Below are 21,310 nucleotides of genomic sequence, written 5' to 3'. Positions count from 1 at the left end.
CCTCCCACCCCCTCAATCTCATCCCCCCCGCACCACCCCGCCTCTGTGGCAGGGCATTCCAATTTGATATCTCTCTTGAGGAAGTAATTTTTAATAAGGCTAGTCTCTGTTTTAGGAATCTCCCTATAAATTTGCCAAAGCAGCATATGTGTATATATACCTGAGAGCAGTATTGCTTTCTGTCCAGGGTAGTAAAAGTTACTATTCTGAGTAACAAATAAGCCTAGAACAGTGCCTGGCATGTAAGAGGTGACTGTTAGCTTATTTTTTTTTGCTTTTTGAGTCACACTGGCGATGCTCAGGGGTTACTCTTGGCTCTGCATTCAGGAATTACTCCTGGCAGTACTTGGGTGACCATATGGGATGCTGAGATTGAACCTGGGTCGGCCACGTGCAAGGCAAATGCCCTACCCGCTGTGCTATCGCTCCAGCCCTGTTAGCTATTTACAGAAATTTTGGGGGAGGCTGAGCGATAGCACAGCAGGTAGGGCATTTGCCTTGTATGTGACTGACCTGGGTTCGATTCCCAGCATCCCATATGGTCCCCTGAGTACTGCCAGGAGTAACCCCTGAGCATCGCCGGTGTGACCCAAAAAGCAAAAAAAGAAAAAAAGATTTTGTTTTTGTATTTTTAGAGGTCAACTTGGCAGTGGTCAGGTGGTCAGGGCTCACTGCTGGCCCTGCACGCGGGGGTCACTCTCGGCGGGCTCGGGAGGCCACATGGGATGCTGGGGATCGAATTTGGGTTGGCTGCATGCAAGACAAGTGCCCTACCCACTCTACTGTTGCTCTGGTCCCACTGTTAATTATATTTTGAGACAATAAATAATATAACGGAAAATATGATATCAGTGAGGATTGACTTCTTACCCTGGCCAGTTTCCCCCCCAGAAATATGTTTCATTATCTCAAAGTTTTGTCTCCAGTGAACACAGTCCTGTTGTGAAGTAGAATTGACAGAGTTTTTTAAAGTAAAAGGGAAATCATCTGAAGTGCACAGGCCAAAAAATTATCACAAGGTGAACATAACTTGTGAATACCACGTAGGAAAATATTTGAAGGCTGAATTTGTTCTGCAAGGGACAGAAATGATTCTCACTTTTTTTTCTTTCTTTTTTAAAAATAATAATTTTATTATTATTATTATTTTGCTTTTGGGGTCACACCCAGCGATGCTCAGGGTTTACTCCTGGCTCTGCACTCAGGAATTACTCCTGGCGGTGCTCGGGGGACCGTATGGGTGCCGGGGATCGAACCCGGGTCAGCTGCGTGCAAGGCAAACGCCCTACCTGCTGTGTTATCACTCCGGCCCTGATTCTCACTTTTGGGTCAATGTTGGTTTGACTTTAGAATCTTCTGGTGAGCAATACAATGTAATTATTAGGGTAAAGTGTTATCAGTTACCTCTGGATACTCAGGTACTAAGATGAGGACTGTAGCACCTAGTAGCAATTCTGTTTTTCAGTGATCAGAGGCTTATGTCTGTGTTTCTGCAAATAATATCAAGTTCTCTCTAGATGTCAGCACAACCATGAATAACAATTTACTGTTTGTCATTCCTGCGGTGAATGGGTGACTGGGGGAGGCACGGAGCACTGAGCCTGCTCTGCTTTCGTTTTGCTGGTTCTTACTTGAGCGAAACTGTTTTGTTAGGGTTTGTATAAGCTTTTGGCCTTTCTCCCTTATCCTCAAGTAGTAAAGACTAGAAAATATCCCATACCATTTGCTGTGGAAATTGCTGGCTGCATCACTCCTTTCAGCAGTGGTTTTTCCTCTGGTACCCAGAATAGTTGTCTTTCCAAATGTCATCCAAGCAGCTTGCTTGTTTTCTGATTAGAGAATGGGAGGCTGTATAAATCGGGTCCTCGGATGTAGGAGAACGTCAGAGTGATGGTGATTGATTCACTATGAACGTGACAAGTATGAAAGCCCTTGTTCTACATTGTAGTAGAGTTGCTAGTTAAAATCCTTTAGTTTTAGGCATTGACTGTTGGGAACATTTGAGGTTGTGAGTCCAGATCCAGCCAGGTTCATGCCCCTCCCCTCTCCACCTCTCCCGCCTTCCCTTCCCTGTCTTTGCCTTCCTGGTTCCTTTTACAGTCCCTCCCTCCCTCCCTCCCTCCCTCCCTCCCTCCCTCCCTCCCTCCCTCCCTCCCTCCCTCCCTCTCTTCCTCCTTCTCTCCCTCCCTTCTTCCCTCCCTCTCTCTCTACCTCCCTGTCTTTTTCTCTCCCTCCTTCCCTCCCTCCCTCCCTCCCTCCCTCCCTCCCTCCCTCCCCCTCCTTCCCTCCCTCCCTTCCTCCTTCCCTCCTTCTCTCCCTCCTTTCCTTCTTCCTGCTTTTCGGGCACATGTGGCAGTGCTGGTCACGGAGGGGCCCCTCTACTCTCTGCCCCTGGTTAGGGGGTCACGAGGGGTGCCAGGAGTTGGACCTGCTTCATGCACATGCCCCAGCCCTTTCGCTGTCTCTCCAGTCCCAGCTTCTTTTTGCCTTTTTGAGGGGAGGGGATGTGGATTTAGGGTTCAGAGCAGATTCTTTTGGTTCCGGGTCACACCCGGTGCTGCCCAGGGCTCCCTCCGCAGTGCTGGGGCAGAACCAGCCCGGCTCTCTGCAGGGCAGGCGCCTTGCGCTCGGCATAGTCTCTCCGGCTCCAGGGTCACTTAATTGAATAATTAAAAATTTAATTTAAATTTTGAATAATTAAACTTATAATTTAAACATATCAAAATGACAGAGAATGTCCCATGCCTAGTCCCAAGGTCCACTGCTCTCCTGAGTCTTTCTGTTTGTTTCTGTTTGTTCGTCCTTATCAGGTTCATTTATGCAAATGTGAACATGTGAGTGCATTTTTATGCCCCTCTTACTCCTACACAGACACCTTTAAAAAATTCTATACAAATGAAATCATTGGTAGCACCAAGATTTTTTTTTTTTTGACAAAGACATTGTGCTGGAGAATAGCTGCTCTCATTAGTGGCCTTGAGGTGCTAGGGGTCACACCCAGGGCCCCCCCCCACGCCCCCGCCAGTATTAGTGACTTTTGAGGACAACTTACCTGAGTTTGGGGTTCTCTGCTTTCTTTTCTTTGGGTTTTTTTTTGTGTGTGCCAAGGATAGAACCTGCGTCCTTAGAGATATGGAGAATGTGCTAAGCAGCCGGAATGTTTCAGAGTAACCAGATGTGGCGGTGGAGGAAGGAAAGAGGGGGGTGAGGCTCCTGAGCGCCCACCTTCCCTCCCCCACTCTGGGTTCTGGGAGATGCGGAGTCCAGTAGCTGCAAGGGACGAAGAGGCTGGAGCAGCGGCCCCGCCCGCAGAGGCCCCGGTGCTCTGAGCTCTAGAGCACGGGGCAGGCAAGGCGGGAGGGAGGGCTGGGAGAGCGGGGAGGGCAGGCCGAGGCCGCCAGGGGAGGACTGCACGGCAGAACGGCCTTTGCACGCAGAAACAGCAGCTTTAGCTCGTGTCCCGGTCGGTGGCCAGGAACGAGCTCGGCCTTAGATGAACACGAGGGGCCCGGGCTGGAAGAGCAGACGGTTGTGAAAATTACCAAAACTTTCAGCTTGACGTCTTGTCCCGAGGGAACTGGCACATGATTTTGTGAGTTTGTTTTAAAAGTCACTTTTTTTCCCTCTTCTTTTTTTAACTTTTTTGTTTTTTTTTTAAGTGGGGGGTGTCTAGATCCAACTTAGGAGGCCGTATGGGACACTGGGGGATCGAACCGGGGTTGACCACCTGCAAGGCAAGCTTCTTACCCTCTGTCTGAACGCTCTGCCCCCAGCCCCCAAATTTGCTCTTTTCTTACAAAAGGTTGATCAAGGGTTGGAAGGAGCTAACAATCAGGCTGTGTCACCCTTCTGTGGTGGTAGTTGACTTGGTCTACACCCGCCTGCTGAGTTGGGGCACATTCCCCAGCTCTCTGCAAGGGTGCGAGAGTAGAGGCACACGCTTCCTTTGTCTGCCAGGGTGGCACTGCCCCTGTGCCAGGAGATGGGGCGACCTGTGTGTACGGCGGGGCTCACCCCCACGCTGAGCAGCTCCGGGGGCCTGGGGGGTGTCCTCTGTCTGGCGTCTGCCGCCCCCGTTCTGGGAAGGGCGTTGGTAGGTTTGAGAAAAGGTGGGCGGCAGGTTTAGAAGGACGTGGCATCCTTGCGTGGAACAAGCCCACGAGATCTGGATCCTCAGCCGCGTTTTCAAATTGCAGACATTCCACTGTCCTTCTCCCAAGAAGATGTCGTTCCGGAAGATGGACCCGAGCTGCACCATAGGATTCTACTGTCGAAATGTCCAGGACTTCCAGCGAGCCTCTGAAGAAATCACTAAGGTACCTGTGTTTACAGTATCCTGATGGAATATCGGTCTGTGTGGTGAGCAGTTACTGGTTAGAAGTTGGGGTGTCAGGGTTTGCGATAGTGTTAGTAATGGTGCACCAGGCGTTGTTCCACATCACTGTCCGTGTCATCCTGTTGCTCATCGATTTGCTCAAGCAGGCACCAGTAACATCTCCATGGTGAGACTTGTTGTTACTGTTTTTGATATATATATAGAATATGCCACGGGTAGTTTGCTAGGCTCTGCTGTGCGGGCGGGATACTCTCGATAGCTTGCTGGACTCTCCGAGAGGGACGGAGGAATCGAACCCGGGTCGGCTGTGTGCAAAGCCAATGCCCTACCCCCTGTGCTATTGCTCCTGTCCCCATTGTTCCACACTTAACACCAAATGCCACTGTCCCTCCACCACTCTCTCAAGAGTAATTTTTATTACCGCCTTTCAGAAGTTCAAAAACAAGGATACTCTCGTAACATCACCCCTTGCAGTGTTAATATGATTTAGGCTATTGGGAACTGGAAAAAAGCACCGGAATCCCTATCCTTTGAGACTAGAGAAACTCAGCCTGTGCCCAGTTGGAAGTCTTGATCGCTCCACTAGGTGGCACTGTTGAAATAAAAATCCCTTTGTAAACTGCAGCCGCGCAGACAATTAGGTTCTATTTTATTTGAAGAGGATTTTAAAAGGGCAATACCTTAGGGGGAAGAAAAAATTAATGAAGTATTTGATCAAGCCAAATTGTGCATTATTTCTTGTTAGTACAAGTGCTTCTTTGATTTTTTTTTTAAAAGAGAAATGGTATTTTTGGATTTGTTAGGACTGCTTTATCAAATGAGCTGTGTTGTTACCTTCCAATAAGCTTGTCTAATCTGATCTATTCTACTTATAGAATCTTTGGAATAGGTTTATTTAACTCCTTCTCATTACCTCTAAACTTCTGCCTTTTTTCCCCCGGCCCTCTTGTACTGCTTGAATACATTTAAAGAACCTCAAGTTTCTGTCTCTATTTAGCATTTTAGAAAAATCAAAAAGATTGCTTACTTGGGAAGGAAATAAACTTAATTGGACGTTTCTCTTCAGTAGCATCAATAGTTGCAGATGATCGTTTTATGGCAATTAAGCAAGACTAGTTTCATTCGGGGGAATTCTTTGAGCTTGGGAGACTTAGAACCTCACTATTGCTTTACTTCTTTTTTGTCTGGTTTTGGGGCCACACCCGGTGGTGCTCAGGGGTGACTCCTGGCTCTGCACCCGGATGGGATGCCTGGGACCCAACCCGGGTCGGCCTTACCCGCTGCACCCTTGCTCCTGTCCCTGGCTCTTGCTTTACTTCCAGTTAATTTAATTCAGAAAAACGGACAGAGTGGGTTGACAGTTTTGTTTTTTTTTCAATGTGAAACTCTAGTGAAAACGTTAAATTCAGAGTTTGACATAAGCTGGGTTTAATCTACTTGACGTACTAGGAAGTTTCAGAGGGACGGGACGGAAAAAGGAGTGAGGAGAGGAGAGAAGGGGTTCGCCAGAGCCGCCCCCCTCAGTCTTCACTTCTCAGTCTCTGTTCAACCTGAAAGGCCCCATTGGCGTCACATAATGTGCGTTCTCCGTCTCCCTCTTTCGTTGCTTGAAATTAGTCTAATCATTTGTGTGTGTGAGTTTGACAATTTTGTCTCTCTAAACTCTCGTGTGTGCATTTACTCTCCAGACGAAGTGATAATAAAGATTGACGCAGATTAATCTTTTGATTAAAAAGTCCTCTTTCAGCACACACACCCTCTGGTTTCTCTAATCCCATTAGACAACCATCAGTATCCTGGGCAGGATTGCCACACTACGCATGTATCTAATTTTCTTTTCTTCTTTTTTTTTTGTTTGATTTTGTTCGGGGCCCACACCCAGCTGTGTTCAGGGCTTACTTCTGGCTCTGCACTCTGGGATTGATCCTGACCAGGATTGGGGACCCTGTGGGGTGCATAAGATCAAACTCATGTTGGCCAGGTGCAAGGAAATCTCCCTACCTGCTGTCCTATCCCTCCAGCCCCTCTGATTTTCTTTTAGTGAATAAATATGGAGGCTGGAGCAATAGCACAGCAGGTAGGGCGTTGGCCTTGCAGGCGGCTGACCCGGGTTCGATTCCTCCGTCCCTCTTGGAGAGCCCGGCAAGCTAGAGTATCTTGCCTGCACAGCAGAGCCTGGCAAGCTCCCCGTGGCGTATTCGATATGCCAAAACAGTAACAAGTCTTACAATGGAGACTTTATTGGTGCCCGCTCGAGCAAATCGATGAGCACCGGGATGACAGTGCTATAGTAAAAAAGTCCCATTTATATTTCTGTTCTACCAAGTTTAAACAAATACGTTTAAATAAATACGTTCTGAAAGCAAGACACTCTATCCCTGGCTTAGCCCCGAACCACATTGTCAGTGACCAAATTGAAAAAAAGAAGATCTGCGAATGAGTTGCATATTGATATTTTTTGATCAAAAGCACTTTCCCCCCCCCCCCCAGATTTTATACTGGTAGTTATTGTGGTTTTAACACTGAAGAAAATCGAGATTATTGCCCTTTTGAAAAATTTGCTTTGTTTTGTTTCGGGACCACCTGGCAGTGCTCAGGAGGCCATATATGGTGCGGAGGGTCGAACCCGTGTTGGCTGTGTACAAGCCCGGCTCCTTAGCTGACTCTCCACCGTCTCTCGGGATCCTCGGTGACTGGGCTTGCTACGTCAGAGTAATTGCAGTATGAAGGCAGGAGAGAAGCCATATTGAAATGCCATGTGAAAGTGCTGATCATTTTGCCAGAGTCAATTAACTTTGCTTTAATAGTCGTGTTGTTCTGAAGCTAATAGCTCTTTGCGGCAGGATCAGAAACTCACTTTGTCAATTAATAACGTGATCATTTACTTTTGCTCGGAAGGTTGTAAATTTTAGGAAGTGCTTTTGTGTTTCTTCATTTTGGTGTTCTTGGTTAGCTTTTATTTTTCAATGTTGCAGTTAAAAATTAAACCTGCTGGATTCTACATGTGGAACTAGATAGTATTGATTTTCCTGGGGTTTTGTTTTGTTTTGTCTTGTTGCTTTTGGATTTCTGGTTTTGGATTTTGGGGTCACTCCCAGCAGTGTCTGGGGACTATTTCCTGCACAGTGCATGGGGGCCACAGTCCTTGGGGGACCAGGAGGTACAGGGGATTGAACCTGGGCCTTCTGCATGCAAAGCTGTCCAGCGCCTTGAGGTATCTTCTGGCACAGTGATTTTTCACATTTAATTTGTAATTCTACATGAGTAGATATTGTAGTGTCTTATGCTATAAGAGGGGTGTGTGTGTGTGTGTGTGTGTGTGTGTGTGTGTGTGTGTGTGTGTGCGTGCGTACACTGTGCCCGTGATCAGATCCAGGCTTTCATCCATGTGAGGCGGTCCCTCTGCCGCTGTATGCCTCATCCCTGGCGTCCATGGTTTCTAATAAATGTTCACGGAAGACATCACGTCCCCCCCACCTCCCCACCAGGAGACTGCACAGCAAGTCTGGGCGTAGGAGGAAGGAAATAGGAGGACGGGTGTTTTCACAGCTGTATGGTTATTTATATCACATTAGAATAATATAACTAGTGTATCCTGTTTTTTCCTGTTTATCATTGATTCATACGAGGCTGTGGAAGTCACAGTGTTGGAAAGAAAGGTACTTGTCAATTCTAATGGACATGATGCTCACAGTAAATAACAGAGGAGGTGCAGGACTGTCCAGGGCGCGGGAACACAGCCGCATGAGTCCGTGAGGAGTGAGTCTGGGCAGGAGGCTGGAATAGTACTGTGGGGGGTCTTGAACGCCAGGCGGAAGGTATTTGTACTTAGCCCCCCTCCAAAAAAAGTTATTTTATTAAATGACCTTAACCATAAACATACAGAAATACAGGGGATAATATACTTGCATATTTATATACAAGTATAAATATGATACATACGTCTACTTTGGTGCTTTCTGTCACTTTTTTTTTTTGCTTTTTGGGTCATACCTGGCGATGCACAGGGGCCACTCCTGACTTTGCACTCAGGAATCACTCCTGGCGGTGCTCAGGGGACCCTATGGGATGCTGAGAATCAAACTCAGGTCGGCCGCATGCAAGGCAAACGCCCTACCCGCTGTGCTATCGCTCCAGCCCCCTCTGTCACGTATTTAACTTGCATTTTTGCCGTCCACAAGGTCCTGTGTTTGGAAGAGCCGAGTTGCCCTCTCTGATGCCCGTCTTGTTCCCTCTGATGCTCCGCTTCCTTCTGGAATCTTGGGCTTCACTTGGAGGACATTCCTTCCCTCTTTCTTTTCGTGCTCTTTGCCAGTGATACATTCTCTCATTTTCATTGGTTTGAATGCGTCATTATATTGTCTTCATTAAAAAAAAGGAAGAACCGAAATTTTTTACAGCAAGCGGATAGAGAAGTTGCCAGTCTCATGCCAATAGTGGTGTTTTCCCCACCCTGAGCCGTTGGGAGAGAGTTCACAATACACAGCCCGCATCGCCCTCGCGTGCTCGAACATGCAGAGCCTGTGACGCCGGTTTCTCCCCTGACTGCGACCGTCAGAGCCAGGAGAGGAGCGTTGAGCGTTCTCACTGCCGGCTCCGAATCTTCAGGTCTGGAGGCCGGTCCCTCTGCTGCCCTGGCTGCCGCACGGGCCCTGCTCAGAAGAACGTGTTGCGTTTCTGTGCCTTGTGTCTCCCGCCATTTAGAACACGGCATCGTTCCCTGATTTCGCAGGGCGCCGACGCTTTGGATAGCAGGACGGGTTTCTGTGTAGCTCGTGTGTTTAGGTTTTCACGAGGTGCTCTTGGCATCAGCATCAGTTTACCCCCTCAGTCCGGGTGCGCTTGGCTTTTTTTTTTTTTTTCCTCCCCTCGGAGGGCTTCAGGTTCTGCTGCAGACAAAAGTGCGTCTCTGTGTTCTTCTCTCCTCCCTGGCGCTGGCACAGATTTAAGATCGCCCGTTCCTTGGTCACGGGAGCTTTGATCTTGATTAAAGTGATACCTACCCCGTGCCGGTCGCTTCCACCTGCCAAGTAGACCAGAGTGACCTTCTCCCCTCACCCTGCCCCTCCTCCTGCCCGCCCCCGCACACCCCTGCTTCATCTGGTGCCTTTTGAAGTCCATTCCAGAGGAGGTGGAGGTGGCAGGGCAATCTGGCCTTGACCGTTGATGTTCTGCTGGGTAGAGTTCCGGGTTAGCCGTCGGGCTGTGTTTCAGCAACTTCAAATGTAGCCCCGTGTCTTTTCAGCTTTCCTCGTTGTGGTTTTGGCGTCTGTGGTGCCAGGGGTCAAACCCAGGGCCTCACACATGTTAGGCAGGTGCCACCGAGCCACATCCCCGGCACTGCTGTCATTTTCAGATGTACATCCTGGGATTTTTTACTCCTCAAGGTGTCCTGGGTTTGGGGTTCATCCCAACAGTTGAGTCATCTACTTGATCCATTTCTCACGGTTGTTCCCAGTGATGGTGCTTATCTCTGAGCACTGTCTTCTGAGTAGCTCTATTAATGAATTGCTTGTTTCAGCTATGAAAGTTGTAGGCTGTAACTAAAAAATAAAAAGTTCTAGGGCCAGAGAGATAGTACAGAGGTGAAGAGCTCACTTTCATCCCTGGCGCAACCAGGAGTGACAACTGAGTGCAGAGCCAGGTGTTAGCCCTGAGTACCACTGCGTGGGACTCAGAAACCAAATAATAAAATAAGATCATCTACTAAAAAAAAAAAATCCTAACCCCCAAACTACATTTAGTTCTGTAGTTCATTGGAATTTTCTTTTTCTTTTTCTTTTTTTTTTTTTTTTGCTTTTTGGGTCACACCCGGCGATGCACTAGGGTTACTCCTGGTTCTACACTCAGGAATTACTCCTGGCGGTGCTCAGGGGACCATATGGGATGCTGGGATTCGAACCCGGGTCGGCCTCGTGCAAGGCAAACACCCTACCCGCTGTGCTATCGCTCCAGCCCCATTGGAATTTTTTTTTTTTTCTTTTTGGGTCACACCCGGCAATGCACAGGGGTTACTCCTGGCTCTGCACTCAGGAACTACCCCTGGCAGTGCTTGGGAGACCATATGGGATGCTGGGAATCGAACCCAGGTTGGCCGAGTGCAAGGCAAATGCCCTACCCACTGTGCTATCGCTCCAGCCCCAGTTCATTGGAATTTCACCATATTAAAATGACTGTAGTAGTCATTGAAAGGTGAAATCACGTCTTTCTCTAATATCCTCTCCAGGAGAACTTATTTTTAAAATAAATTCCAAAGCAGAATAACTGGGCCCAGAGGCAGAGTACAGGAGTTAGGAGAGCTGCTAGTACGCAGCTAACCCCTTGCACTGCCTACGGTCCCCGGAGCACTGCAGGAGTGACCCCTGTGCTAGGGCCTGGAATCAGGCTCCCTGCCCTGCTCCCCCCAGCAGGAGAAGCTGAGAAAGTAGGAAGATTGCAGAGGCCTGGAACCAGCCCCGGGCAGTAGGTGCTTATTTCCTCAGCACTTGGTGCCTTACTCTGGACGAAGGTGCTGCACGTCCAGGGCTCAAGTTCATGGGCGTCGGGGCCGGGGACCGCCGCTGGCTTGGCCCTGAAAGACGGATTCTCACCCCCCCCCCCCCCCCCGGCGCCCTGCACGGCGGCTCCTGGGACGACCCTCCAGACGCCCCGTTCCCGTACCGCGGCGATTGGAGGATGCAGACACCAGCATCAGCTGTAAAGGGTTCCATTTAGTCTGCACGAAGCTGCCGAGCAGAGCCGCGAGCTCGGGTGCCGGGAGTGGGACGGGACGCTGACACGGGCTCAGGACGTTTGTGACAGGTCAGTCAGAAACGGCCCTGCAGAGACTCCAGCCGCAGACAGTGGGACTCGGGAGTCTGGGTTCATCTCACCCCGCTCCAGTCCTGCGGAGGCGCCAACGCTTGCTTCCCGCCCTTGGCTCTGGCCTCTGGATTTCAGGCCCGGAGAGGAGATAATATCATTTGTTTTTCCTTTTGGGTCGCGCCCGGCGATGCACAGGGGTTACTCCTGGCTCATGCACTCAGGAATCACCCCTGGCGGTGCTCGGGGGACCATATGGGATGCTGGGAATCGAACCCGGGTTGGCCTCGTGCAAGGCAGTCGCCCTACCCGCTGTGCTATCGCTCCAGCCCCAGGAGGTAACATTTTTGAGAGAGACGATGGGCTGGACAGAGAAGAGAGATCAATCCTTGCTTGCGTCATCGCTGCGTTTTCTTGGATGTCTCTTTTCACTGGGGGGGGGGGGGGGGGGACAAGGCATTTATGGTTAAGAAAAAGCTTTCCTTATGTGGAGCTGGGACCAGCCTCGTGTAACTTTTGTTTCTTCGTCTCAGAGAATCAGAAGAGATGTTTGTGTCCTCTCCGGGGACAAACACGTCCATCTCCTCAAAGGGTACACGGTTTTCCCACCGTCACTCTTTTGATAATGCCTTTTGGAAATCATTTTTGTTGCGTCAGCTCTGTGTCCATGATGGTGGCCCCCTGCCTTTCCAGCTCTGTCGTCTCCAAGTAGAAATCTGAGGGATATTTTTTCCCAAGGTCTTTTTTTGAAAAAAAACATTAAAAAGATGGGGGGAAAAAAAACCCTGGAATTTTAATAATAGGAACTCTTGATTTCTTTGAAAATCTTCAGGGGCTTATCCTGTCATTGGGAGGACACGAGAGGGATGTCAAAGACACACGACTGCACGGGAGCATATTTAATAAATGCCAGGGGAATAGCCCGGCGATAGCGGCGGCAATGATGATAGCAGCGACCACGTTGACGCCCGGGCATTCTGCTCTGCGCCTTGTGTGTATTAACCGATTTAATCACGGTTCCACCAACACAGACATGTCACTGTGGAGGATCACGGCACTTCCCCGGCGCCTCGTGGTCCTGAAGGGCCAGCCGGGCTCCGAGCTCGGACTGTGTAAGGTCCGTGGTCTCGGAGACCCCGACCCCGCACTGAGCACACCCGGGCCGGGAGAGACGGACGCCGCGGCCTTGAGCTCCGTGGAATGCGGAAGCAGCTGGACTGGATGGAGGAGTGGGAGTCGGTACCCTGAAAGGAGGGGTGAGGGGTGGCGGGGGCGAGGGGCAGCAGGAGCAGAAGCCCTGGGGTGAAGGTTCGAGGTTTCCAGTGGGAGGCCGGCAGGAGAGTGTCACGCGTGGCCACCAAGAGCCCGTGTGAGCCGGCCCTCCCGTGGCCCTCTCCTTCTGCCGAGCCTCTCGCTCCTCCGAGCCCGTCATGCGTGTGGCTTCCTCCCCCCTGGCTCCTCCCGGGGGCCTTGACTCTTGTCTCGCCGCAGCCTCCCTGCCCTTCCTCACCCCTCGTCCCCTTTGGCCTCTCCCCTTTTCCTTGGCTGCGCTTGGTGGTCGTGGTGACCCGGGTGCTCTCCAGGGGCGCTGGCACTGGCAAAAGCCGTGTCACGAGGGTCGCTGCTGCCAGAGATAGTCAGACGCGGAGCTCGTTTCTGGAAGAAGCGATGGATGGTCAATTTCTGTCGGGACGAGCACGTTGGATTTTGGTGGTGCAGCACGCCTCCCCTTCCTGCAGGGGGCAGTGTGGCATAGGGGTTGTCACGGACCCGGCCCACGGAACGTGCAGTTCCCGACTCCTTACTCGCTGCGTGAACTTGTACAAGTCACCCAACCCTTGGCCATTTGAATAAGCTCAAGGAGATGACACGGATGAGTCTAAAACCTAATGGAGAAAGGGTTCAAAGGGAGAGGAGATAACATTTTTGAGAGAGACGATGGACTGGACAGGGAAGATGGATCAATACTTGCTTGAGTCCTCGCTGCGTTTTCGAAAATACCGAGAAAAATGGGCCATCGTGACAGAGAGGGGAAAGAGATCGCTCAGAAAATAGGAGAAACAGAAGAAGCAAAATATTCCAGAAATCAAGGGCAAGTGACTATTTTAAGAAAGAAATGCTCAGCAGTATCGATTATGGTATAAATATCAAGAGGCTGGGAATTAATGAAGGACCTTTTCCCTCTGAGGACTAGGAGAATATTTTCAGTACGGTAGTGAGGGGTCAAAAGTTGATTTACAGGAATTTCAGATGGATTGGTGAGGGGTTCAGTAAACAGGCGCACATTCAAGTTACCTGATGCAGCGATTCAGCTATATGAACGCATAGCAAAAAAATGAATAAGTGAAATGAACACAGGGATTTGTTCATTTTACTTTTTGAGAAGTCAGTTTTAGTCTCTTGTGCTTCTTTTTAAAAAAGAATGAAGAGTCACATTACATCAGTTTCAGGTTTTGTCATTAAAAATCCATATGTAGGGGCTGGAGCAATAGCACAGCAGGTAGGGCATTTGCCTTGCACACGGCCGACACGGATTCGATTCCCAGCATCCCATATGGTCCCCTGAGCACCGCCAGGGGTGATTCCTGAGTGCAGAGCCAGGAGTAACCCCTGTGCATCGCTGGGTGTGACCCAAAAAGAAAAAAAAATCCATATGTATAAGGGCCTGAGAGATACTGTAGCAGGTCGGCTCTTGCCTTGCAGACAGCCGACCAGGGTTCGATCCCCAGCACTATAGACAGTCCCCGAGCACCTCCAGGAATGATCTCTGAGCACGGAGCCAGAGTTAAGCCTTGAGCGCAGCCCGTGTGGCCCAGCCCCCACCTCACCCCCCTCCAATCCACATATGTTTATATATTACATTAAATTCCCACCGAAAGTCCAGTAGACCAAAAATGGACCCATTTTTTTACCCAACTTTCACACCCTCTCCCCTTTTCCTTCCGGTAGCGACTCAGTATTCTTGCAGGCTAAATGCTTATTTGTCTTTATTTAGGTCATCAGTCCGATCCTACTGTGGGGTCCCGCAGTACAAGTGAAACCACGCAGTGTTTGTCTCAGTCTGGCTTGTTTATCATGATACACTCTACACCAATCCACGTTGTTGCAAGTGCCAGAAATTTACCTGCTTGGGTTCCCCCACCTCCTCTTTCTGTGTTCTGGGCCACACCTGGCAGTGTTCAGGGGTCACTCCTTGTTTTGCACGCAGGGATCACCCTGGTGGTGCTCGGGGGACCGACCATATGGGATGCTGGGGATCAAACTCCCATTGACTGCATGCCAGGCAAACACCCTAACCACTGTACTATCTCTCCGACCCCCAGAGCGCCATATTCTTTTTCTTTTATTCCTTTTTGGGGTCACACCCAGTGATGCTCAGGGGTTATTCCTGGCTTTGCACTCAGGAATTATTCCTGGTGGTGCTCGGGGGACCATATGGGATGCTGGGAATCGAACCCAGGTCAGCCGCATGCAAGGCAAACGCCCTACCCGCTGTGCTATCGCTCCAGCCCCCAGAACGCCATATTCTTGCTATCTGTATATAACGAGGGAAGGGGGAGTGTTCCATTATATGCAGAGCGTAGTCCTCTGTAGATGGCCAGATGGACACTGAGGTTATTCACAGAGGGCTGGGGGTGTGGGTTAGTAGTGGAACCTTGCCTTTTTTGAATTAAGCCCCCCTTTTGGTCTTCTGGCATGACCCCCCCAAAAAAATTTGTTTCCAATTCTTGGCGATTGTAAATAATGCTGCAGTCAACACGGGCGGGTTCCGTATCTTTGAGCTAGTGTTTTTGTATTGGGGGGTGGTAAAAAGGGGGGTTGTTCAGAAGTGGAGAACTGGATAGAATGGAATTCCTGCTTTTAAATGGTTTGCTTATTTGGGGGCCGTACCTGGTGGGGCCCAGGGGCTGCCGCCAGCTCGGCGCTCAGGGCTTGTTCTTGGTGGTGCTCAGGGGGTGAGGAACCTGCGGTGCTGGGGATCGAACCCAGGCCTCCTGCGTGCGACCCTCGAGCGATCCCTCGGGCTCCCTCCGAGACTGGATTCCAGTTTGAGTTCCTTTTTTTCCCTGTGCGTGCTGTGGAGTGGTGGCCTCATGGGCCTTTGCACGTGCGTCTTCAGTTTCCGGTCACAGTTGACCCCAGTGACTTGCCCTGTACCACTCTCCACTTCCTCTCCTCTCCTTGGCCGGAGGTGGGTCGCCCCTGTCTGAGTGGGTTTCTTGCTGGCTCTCTGACCCCCCCCCCCGCCCCCGCCCAGGAATCTGTATGTCTTTATTTCCGTACCAGGCCGCATATGGTTTTGTGTGTGTGCATTGGGGCTTTATGGTGCTAGGGGCTGAGTCTCGGCTTCTCCCAGGCAGCAGCACGTCCCCCCTCGCCCTGTCGTCCCCCCTCCCTCTGTCGTCCCCCCTCCCCCTGTCATCCCCCCTCCCCCTGTCGCTGTCAGATTGCTTTGAAGTTGCCTCTGGGGTCGGGGCAGTGTGATGCCTTCATTTCCACGTAGGTTTGATCCCTGGCACCAAGGACCCCTGAGCCCTGCCAGGAGTGATCCTGAGCACAACCCGGTGTGACTCCCCCCACCCCTACCCCCTGCAAAAAAGAAAAGATAAAAGGCAAAACTTTGTTTTTTTTACTTTTTCATAAAAGTTCTCACAATAAAATTTGAAAGCAACAGTTATCCTTTTATCAAAAGTATCGAAAACATTTTATTTTCACTATTATTATTCAGTTTGGGGCCACACCCAGGCTGCTGGTGGGTTACTCCTGGCTTTGTTCTTCCAAGAATTAACTCTCGAGTTCTGGGGATCGAAGGGCAAGCCCAGCGCCCTTCCTGCCGTGCCACCTCTTCGGCCCCAGACGGTGCACGACGACATGTGGAGATGGAGAAGGTTTTGTGTGGCATGCCAACAAGTCATGGATTCATGAATTTATCCCATCGGTTCATTATTAATTTGTCCTGTTCTTGTTGTTGCTATTATGATGTCATTCTGGGAAGATAATAGAAACGGTTTGGGCCTCGGTTTTCCCATTCATATAACGAGACCGAGGAAGGTAATATCAAGGTCTCCTTTGGCATTTTAATTTTTATTTCTCCTAAAATTACTCCTCCCCTGGCATGCCACGCCTAGGTGTTGCCAGTAGGTTATCATCAGCCTTACTTACTGATTGGTCCTGTGGTCCTGGGGCTCAGACCTCAGGCCTCACAAAAGCCAGGCAAGAGCTTTGCCATTAACCGGACCCCCGGCCCGATCCTGTTCAGAACGGGATTGCCGGCTTGTTGGTGAATCCCAGGCTGACAGAGGTTAAAAAAAAAGGGCTGTGGATGTTCCTGCAGAATTATAGGGCTTGCTTTTCCCACTTCTTAGTCATACAGGGGCTGGAGCAATAGCACAGCGGGTAGGGCGTTTGCCTTGCAGGTGGCCGACCCAGGTTCGATTCCTCCATCCCTCTCGGAGAGCCCGGCAAACTACTGAAAGTATCGCGCCCACACTGCAGAGCCCGACAGGCTACCCATGGCGTATTCGATATGCCAAAAACAGTAACGACAAGTCTCACCATGGAGACGTTACTGATGCCTGCTTGAGCAAATTGATGAGCAGCGGGATGACAGTGACTGTGACTGTGAAGTCATGCAGTGTGACTTCAGGAGGTGTGTCAAGCGCAGATTACTACTGTGTGTGAGGACGCGATCTGGGGGGAGGAGGGGATGCTCAGATGACGCAGCACAGGCTCTGCGTGCAGGTGGGTCCGGGGAGCAGCCCCGAGCGCCAGCAGTCCTTGAGCACTGCTGGATGGGGCCCCGAGCGACAGAACTTCACACCCTCCTCTTTTCCTTGCTGATTGTACGATTGCAGAAATAGTTGTCCAAATGCCAGAATCTGAAAAATCAATAAGTAATTTAAAAACACCCCAAACTTTCTAAAAGTAAGTTTTTATTATTGCTTTGGATCATCTGAACAGTGCTCTAAGATAAGGCTTGGGTCTCTTTTTCGTAAAACTGTTCCTCAGTGACACCCAGGTGGAGTGATTTAAGATCCCCTCAGGGTAGATTTGGAACTGAGGTGAGAAGGGACATTCTGACTCCGGTGCCTGCTTCTCTCCCCCCTGTTCCGGTGCAGAAATCTTCAGCGTGCTTCACCAAAGTTGAGAAACCCGTTTTTTGCATGGTCTGCTCCTACCAAAAGGAGAGCAGCTTAACTCTTCAATAAGTTTCGGAACTAATTTGACGAGCAGACTTACTTGGGAGGGTGGTGCGTGAGGAATGTTTGGTTGGTGGTTTCTGAGCCGGGCCGGCGGTGTTTAAGGTCTTCTCCTGGCTCTGAGCTCAGCACCTGGCAGGGCTCAGGGGACGCCGGGATCAAACCTGGTCAGTCGCATGCAGGGCAAACACCCTACCAGCCTCGCTCATTCTCTGAGAATGATAATATTCTTATTTTGGGGGGGGCTTTGTCCTGATGGAGAAGCAGTTATTTAGCTGAGGAACTTTTTGTCTTTTTTTGTCAGACCTATGGAGTCATTGCATCGGGCGAGTAGACAAGAGAAGCTAAGGAGAGATTCCTGGCTGAGGCATTTGATTTCACCGGGCGGTCTTACGGGGCGTGTGACATCCAATAAGGCGGTCTCTCCTACTTTTTGTTACAGATGCTGACTATTTCTTCTAAGGAGAAATATCCCTTGTTTACTTTTGTGAACGGTCATTCCAGAGACTATGATTTTACATCTACTACCGCCAGTGAAGAGGACCTTTTTTCGGAGGAAGAAAAGAAAAGATTGAAACGCTTTAGCACAGAGGAGTTTGTTTTGCTGTAAAGATACGCACACGTTTTTTGCTTGGTGAGAAGAACTCCTTTGACAGGATTAAAAATGAAGAAAACTGTGTGCTTGAAACTGGTTTATTTTCACAGAAGATCTTTAATTTTATATGTTCTTGAAAAAAAAAAGAACATTTGAAAATATACACATTTTAAAGCTATTTTTCTGAATGAGAAGTGATTTAATGAATCTTGTTTTCTAATAAACGTCAAGTGACTCTGGCTGAATTCCTGTTTGCTAAGATCTGCTGATAATAACTACCTTACCTGCAACACTGCCAGTCTTCAGAATCACCAAAATGGTTTGTGATACAGGTCCCCAAATTGGGATAACCAGCTTTTTTTTTTTTTTAATATGATTGAACCAAAAAGCCAGAGGATGAATCTTCAGGCCTAGTGTCTGATATTAATGCAACCAAAGGATATTCTTGGATCTGTCTTGATCTATTATGTAGTAAGCATTAGCGTGATTGGCATAGTTACATACATAAGCAGAATTGTGAGTTCAGGAAATACTCAATGTGATTTTATAATGACTCCTCATTTTGCTTGCTGTTGAGCCTTCTTTGTGGAGTCAATATAAAATATTGGTTTTCCCCAGAAGTATAGGGTATTAATAATAACCGTATCCCATCAAATGAGATAAAGGCATTCATAAGACAGGAGTGGTGTTTGTACCCTATTTCAAAAACGAATTGAAGAGGATCTCTATTTATTATACAGTCTTTAAATCTAAAGACACTACCAAGATGTCAATAGCTGCTCCCTGTGTGTTTTTTGCTGTTTGTGTAAATCAGTGTGGTGGTATTCGAAGCTCAGGCCTTCTCCGAGGTAAGTCCGCCATGTTCATTATGTGCTACTTGTAGGTTAATTTGTGATGTAAAAAATGAGTTGCTATCGAGCCAGCCTTCTAAAACAAATACTTTAATAAAAGATGTAAGAACATAAAATGCCTTTGTTTTGGTTTTAATGGGATAATTTTGATCCTCTCATTTGAAAAGTCATCCTCTCGAATGAATTCTGTGTCTATCGAAGGCGAGTGGTATGGTGGCTGTGAGAGCGGGATGCTAGCTTACTTTACAGAGCGTCGGTGTTTCAGTGCGGAAAAGGGACTTGAGAAGACACAAAGTTGCATACCGCTTGAAGGCCTTCATCCCTTCCGCCGGAAGGCCTGTTGGAGGGGCTTACAGAGCCGTGTGCAGAACCAGAGTGGGGTGGGCAGATGCTCCAGATGCCTGATTAGAGTCTGGTTGGGCCGTTTCCCAGTGTGGTTGGGTTGTTGCAAAGTGAAGTAAATGCTGAAATCTAAAAATTTCAGAATCTGGGCAGTTAAGCCCAGTATTAATTTCCCTCCAGTCCTGGACCGGACTGGAGCGACAGCACAGCGGGTAGGGCATTTGCCTTTTGCCTCGCACACGGCAGACCCAGGTTCGATTCCTCCGTCCCTCTCGGAGAGCCCGGCAAGCTACCGAGAGTATCCCGCCCGCACGGCAGAGCCTGGCAAGCTCCCCGTGGCGTATCCGATATGCCAAACACAGTAACAACAAGTCTCACAATGGAGACGTTACACGGGTGCCTGCTCGAGCAAATCGATGAGCAACGGGATGACAGAGCTACAGTGCTACAGTGCTTCTGTAAGTGGGAGTACAAATGTATTAATTTTCCTAGAACAAAATAAGAACAAACAGTAGTATGTTTGCTTTTATATTTTTCATCTAAATAAGGTTAACTTGTTTTTTTCTACACACCTACACTATTTCACAGGATTCTGTTAACAAAACACCATCAAATGAGAACATCCGTGCCTTCCCAGGATCCAAGATCCAAAGTCTCAAAGTCTCTCTCTCTCTCTCTCTCTCTCTCTCTCTCTCTCTCTCTCTCTCTCTCTCTCTCTTCTCTCTCGCTCTCAACACCCCTCCTCCCTCCTGCTCTCCCTCCCTCAGTTTTGGGGGCCACACCAGGTGGTGCTCAGAGCTTATTCCTGGTCTGTGCTCAGGGATCACTTCTGACAGAGTTCAGGGGAGCAGAACCGTGTATGGTGCCCAGGATACAACTCGGGGGTCGCGACGTGCATCTTAACCTCTGTACTACCTGCCTGGCCTTACAGGTGCTCTCTTTCAGGAATTCATAAACACTCAGCGTTGCATCATAGCACTGTTACTTCCTCAGTATACTTGGGAGTCGTTTCGAAGCCAGATGGAATGAAACCAAATTACCCCTGGACAAAGTTGAGGTGACAGGAGTTGGAAGCTTCCTTTGTACTAAATAATACCGAAAATCTGAGGCCATCATCCCGATAAAACAAACACATCTTACAGTCACTGTCATGGTTGAGAATAAGGGCTTGGAATCGGCGATATGGGGAATATAGGTGCAGAAATGTATCCAGAATAGGTATGGATGAATACATATAGCCTGAAAATTGAGTCGCCAAGGAGATAGGGGTGCTAGTACTGCCGGAGGGAACGGACCTCATGTTAGTTCCCAGCAGTGCGTGGTCCCCCAAACACTGCTGGCAGTGGCCCCCACAAAATGAGGCGCTGATCCCTTTACCTTGCCGATTAATCCACACTCCGGTGAGGACAGCTGAAAGGGGCGCTATGGTTTATTGAAAATGCAGCCACCCAGACTGCGGCGTGGAATTTCAGACGGAAGATCGGTATATTCTTGTTTCAGGCCCGGTTTTGAACACAGATTTCAAGTTCCGACAGCCAGTAAACTCCATCAGCAAAGCTTATGGATGATCTCTCTCATCCCGGGATAAAGGAAAGTAAAAACGGACAAGATTCTAAGATGGACGACGTTCCGTGAGAATTAGGAGTGCAGGGTCTCCCATTTGGATGTCAATATCCAGAGACTAGATTTTACCATTAACATTTAGAAATGAATTTTTAAAATTCTTGATGTGACTTTCTTCTGATGGTGAAGGTTTCTTTTCTCTCTTCTTCATAAGATGTGACACTTTGAATCCCCTTTTGTCAGTTTATTAACCACCAGCAGGCAATCTTGAGAGACATTTGCTGAATGAGTGAATGAAAAGATCTTTTATAGTATAAGTATATCCAAAAGAATTTCCCTGGGGTATCCATTTTTTTTTCATTTTTATATTAGACTAAGCCCATTAAATCTCTACTAGGGAGAAGACAACTATAGAGGATTAAGATTTTAGGTAACTTTTGTGTTAACCTTAGAATTTAACTTTGTTGGAGACCAAACAGTCCTAAAAATGTTTGTATGCCATTAGAAAATAAACAAAACAGGAAAAATGACTTAATATAGTACTCATTCTGACTTAAGGCAGAAATCTCCACTTCCACATATGTCTAGTTACTTCCCATTATTCCATCTCAAAAGTACTGTA

At 48.8% G+C, this 21,310-nt stretch overlaps 1 protein-coding gene across 4 annotated transcripts in view; it reads left to right on the top strand.

The window, feature by feature from the left end:
- ATG4C (autophagy related 4C cysteine peptidase) overlaps window positions 1–21,310 on the top strand; it is a 106,071-nt gene that overhangs the window by 43,805 nt on the left and 40,956 nt on the right. Inside the window, exons 10-11 of one of the 4 annotated variants that reach the window (XM_055139776.1) lie at window positions 4,197–4,316; window positions 17,780–18,110. In XM_055139776.1, the coding sequence (XP_054995751.1) occupies window positions 4,197–4,316; window positions 17,780–17,947 (288 nt within the window). In that variant the 3' untranslated portion in view covers window positions 17,948–18,110. Of the gene's footprint in view, window positions 1–4,196; window positions 4,317–17,779; window positions 18,111–21,310 lie in introns of those variants that run through there. The other 3 variants (XM_055139778.1, XM_055139779.1, XM_055139777.1) reach the window with 3 other exon arrangements.

This window comes from Sorex araneus, chromosome 5 (genome assembly GCF_027595985.1).
Source record: "Sorex araneus isolate mSorAra2 chromosome 5, mSorAra2.pri, whole genome shotgun sequence".
NCBI classification, from domain to species: Eukaryota; Metazoa; Chordata; class Mammalia; order Eulipotyphla; family Soricidae; genus Sorex; species Sorex araneus.
The sequence above is the reverse complement of the archived record's forward strand: the minus strand, read 5'-3'. Positions and strand labels throughout refer to the sequence as shown.